A 3,763-nucleotide genomic window follows, 5' to 3' on the forward strand; every position below is an offset into this window, starting at 1 on the left:
GTGTGTGTGTGTGTGTGTGTGTGTGTGTGTGTGTGTGTGTGTGTGTGCGCGCAGGCACAGGGCAGTAAGGTGGAGAAGGTTTATAATGAGACTGTGCCCATCAACTCAGCAACTGAGCTTCGTAAACGCCCACCAGCTCTTTACGCCTCCTCCAAGGTGAACGTCATGCAGAAGGCAAAGGTAAAGTGTGTGTGTGTGTGTGTGTGTTAGATGAGGACAGCTAGAAATGCTTTCCTCACTTTTTGCTGTGTCATGGTTTCCAGGAGTGGGAGTCAAAGAAGGGGACCTAGACTGAACATAAACGGATCGACAGATGGATTCATGTGAAGGGAGGATGTGTTAAAAGAAGAAACAGTTGCAGATAACTGGCATTGGGAAGAAGAGGAGAGGTAAAAGAGGGAAGAGGACAGACTCTGACAGTTTTCCCTCTTGACTATCAAGAAAAAGAGGAACCTTTGCAAGTAGAGGCAGCACGGTGCTGTCTCAACCACTGTAGATATGACAGACGTCACTGATGTACCAGTACAGTATTAATGTGGATCACTATGAACAGTATAGTTTGCGTGTGTGTTTGCATTTGCACAGGGCTGCAGAAAGCGAAAATGTGATTATTTCATAGAAATGCATCACAAAGGGAGAGTGTGGTTCATGAACACTGTGAGTTCAGAGTTACAGGCCACTGGTTTAATACCTTCACAGGATACCTGTCAATGTAAAATGAAAACCAAAAGTAAAGACATGATTATTACCTTAAATTATCTTTGTTAATGAGAGAAGTATCCCACATTTTGTGAGGTGTATTTAAACCATTAGGAAAGCATATCGAGTATGACACTGTTCCTGAAACAAACGAGTAAAATGTTTATTATTGCAATGTGAAACTATTGGTTTTTAACCGTTATATGTGTATTTTTTTTTGTTGCCTTTTGCACTTTATCTTGTTGTATTTTGTGATTACACAAATGTCTTGGAAATTAGCCTTAGCGCCCCACTTCGGAATCGTGAGGATAAAAGCTTGTGTCTGCTTTCCCTGATCATCGCAGCGACATGAACGAACACACATGTTGGAGTAAATGATTACTTTATCAAGACGTGTTGTCTCCTGGACTGTTTCTTTGAGTTTTGTTCCTTTGTTTCAGCCTGGTACCTCCTCAAAAGAGAAGTTCACTGTAACAAACCAGCAGCAGAATCACCACTCTGAACTATGAGCGCCATCTAGTGGTGAAATCAAATGTAAGCACTGGTTTGAACATTGTGAGGACGTCTAAACACCACCCTTTGGCTGTTAGTAGGCTGCTATTCAACTAACATCATTTACCAGTTTGTACTTACTGACAATGACACATTAGAAAACTTGCATAGGTCTATTTGTCTTATGTTCATAGAGGGAGTTCATCATCGTCATCCACAATCAGTGGCCCTGTAGTTTTTTTTAGTTGTGAGCAGTGCATTGTGGGAGAAAAGACGCTTAAAATGAAATGATTTTACTATCCAGTTTGACGGTTATGGAAATAAGTAAATGTAGTTATGTTGTTTGCATACAAAGACGTTACATGGGTATACTTATTTAAGAAGCGTTAATTTTGTTACACGCTTGATTGAATGGTGTAGCGCCATGCTGCTTTTAATAGCCTACAGGTGTGCGCCTCCCATTTCGTGTCTCGCACGCGGGCCAACCAGCAGTTTTAAACCGCCGAAATTGTTTGTTTTGAAAGTTAAAAAACGCAGAAAAATATGGTTTAAAGCAAGATTTTTCTATTGACAACAACTGTTTGAGTTTTGGAAGTGACCCAAGCTTTTTTCTCTCCATATTTGTTTTATTTTTGGTATTTCAAAGGGACTAATTAGAATAGTTTGAATCATGTGAGTCAGAAATAAACCTCAACAGCCATCACTGATTTCTTTGTTTGATTGAGTTTTGCTCTTAAAATAAATTAGTTGTATCAGATAAAGTCCTGCTGGAGGAAAATGCTTTAACAATGCGAATGAACGCAAGTATATATTTTTGTATACTTTGATACTTTACCAGTGTGAACACATTACATCCTCAAAACCTGGTCTGGCCTCCTGAAATATAAAAAGGGAGAACAGTTCTGCTGCATCGACCTGTATGGGTTAACACAATCATACTAGAAACAATAAAGGGCCAGTTCACCCAAGTAAAACAAAATAAATGTCTCACTTATCTATTGTGGTACATCTTATTTTACACAAATTTAAACCATGTCTCGAAATTCCATTTCAATTGAGGTGAATGGAATCTCATTTATGGTGCAAAACGTTAAATTAAAAATAATTAAAAAATCAGCAACATTTCTGTCTAGAATCATGATGTCTCGTTATTCTGAATAACTGACAACAGTTTTCCACAGCACATAGTTGATTACATCTCTAATATCGATGAACACTCGAAGCATTTTAAACATAACACCATCACAGGTGCAGATGGGTGGAAAAAACATAAATAAGACAAGACTATAACTTCTTTAAAAAGAGTTTATTTAGTGCATTTCTAGTTTGTCCACAGCAGGAACCAAAATATTAAGTTAATCTGTGCTCCCATTGGTCCAGGTGGTTCTGGCTCTGGTCCAACACCATTGGTCCATTAATGTTGTGGTGCAATACTATTGGTCCAGTAGTGTTCCAACACCCTTCCATTGGTTCACTAGTGTTCTGGTTTGACACTGTTGGCTCACTAGTGTTCACTTTCGGTCAGGAACACGTAAGACCAGAAAAAAAAAAACGGACCTTCGGCATGCTGCTACTGAGCAGAGGTCCACAAGCTTCCATGCAACAACAAACAAACGGCAAGGGACAACAACAACAAACGGAAAGATAAACAACAGCATCGCTTGTAAGAAGTAAGCATGGAAGCATATATAGTAAACCTTATTTTTACCTGCTAAAGCCCTCGGGAGGTTTGTCTGATATACTACAGATCTTAAAAAGGTAAAATCCCACCCCCTCCCTCCCTCCCCCAGATACATGCGTGCACACACACACACACACACACATCACTCCTACTGCAAGCACCGCGTGTACTTGACCACTCACAAAGGCAAACAAACACACACACACACTTGCTTGCCCACACACACACACGCACACATCACTCCTACTGCAAGCACGGCGTGTATTTGACCAAACGCAAACAAACACACACACACACACACACACGCACTTGCATGCAAACAAAGGATCAGTCCTCATAAGTGTACAAGGAATACGTTTGTCATTTTAAAAATATGACTTAACCCCATGAGCTCTGTGTAAACATAGCATATGGTAGAATAGATAAAGACTTCCTTCCTTCCTTTGTCCCTCACCTAACCTTCTTGCCACTTTCCTTTTCGCTGCAGTAACTTAGTTAATACTTGGACTCTTTGGTTCTCTGTAACAGTCTGTTTATCTGACTATGTGACTGACTGACTCTCTCTACCGTCTCTCGTCTTCCTCCCATCTCCGTCCCTCGTTCTCTCTGGTTATGATACAGCAGGAAGAGCAGTCAAGAGCAGAGATTCATAGGTCCCGTCCCGTCCCTCTGCAGACCAGAGCAGCAGAGCCGGACGGCTTGATTGTCCTTGATATATTTACATCACAGCCAGTCACAGTGGGCTCCGTTAAGTGGAAGAACACATTCCTGTCGTCCGTCATTTTAGTCCTCGCCTCCTCCTACCCCTCACCAGCCGGATGTGTGGGCATGTCGGCCTGAGATCTGTGTGTGTGTGTGTGTGTGTGTGTGTGTGTGTGTGTGTGTGTGTGT

At 41.2% G+C, this 3,763-nt stretch overlaps 1 protein-coding gene across 2 annotated transcripts in view; it reads left to right on the forward strand.

The window, feature by feature from the left end:
- The window catches only part of LOC116388999 (actin filament-associated protein 1-like 1), a 15,260-nt gene extending 14,169 nt beyond the window's left edge, over positions 1-1,091 (forward strand). For both annotated transcript variants that reach the window (XM_031857381.1, XM_031857380.1), the window contains 2 exons: positions 55-180; positions 264-1,091. In XM_031857381.1, coding sequence (XP_031713241.1) covers positions 55-180; positions 264-290 — 153 coding nt within the window. In that variant the 3' untranslated portion in view covers positions 291-1,091. The remainder of the gene's footprint in view (positions 1-54; positions 181-263) is intronic.
- Positions 1,092-3,763: the final 2,672 nt, after the last annotated feature.

Source organism: Anarrhichthys ocellatus, unplaced genomic scaffold (assembly GCF_004355925.1).
Source record: "Anarrhichthys ocellatus isolate YVR2014 unplaced genomic scaffold, GSC_Weel_1.0 scaffold18, whole genome shotgun sequence".
NCBI classification, from domain to species: domain Eukaryota; kingdom Metazoa; phylum Chordata; class Actinopteri; order Perciformes; family Anarhichadidae; genus Anarrhichthys; species Anarrhichthys ocellatus.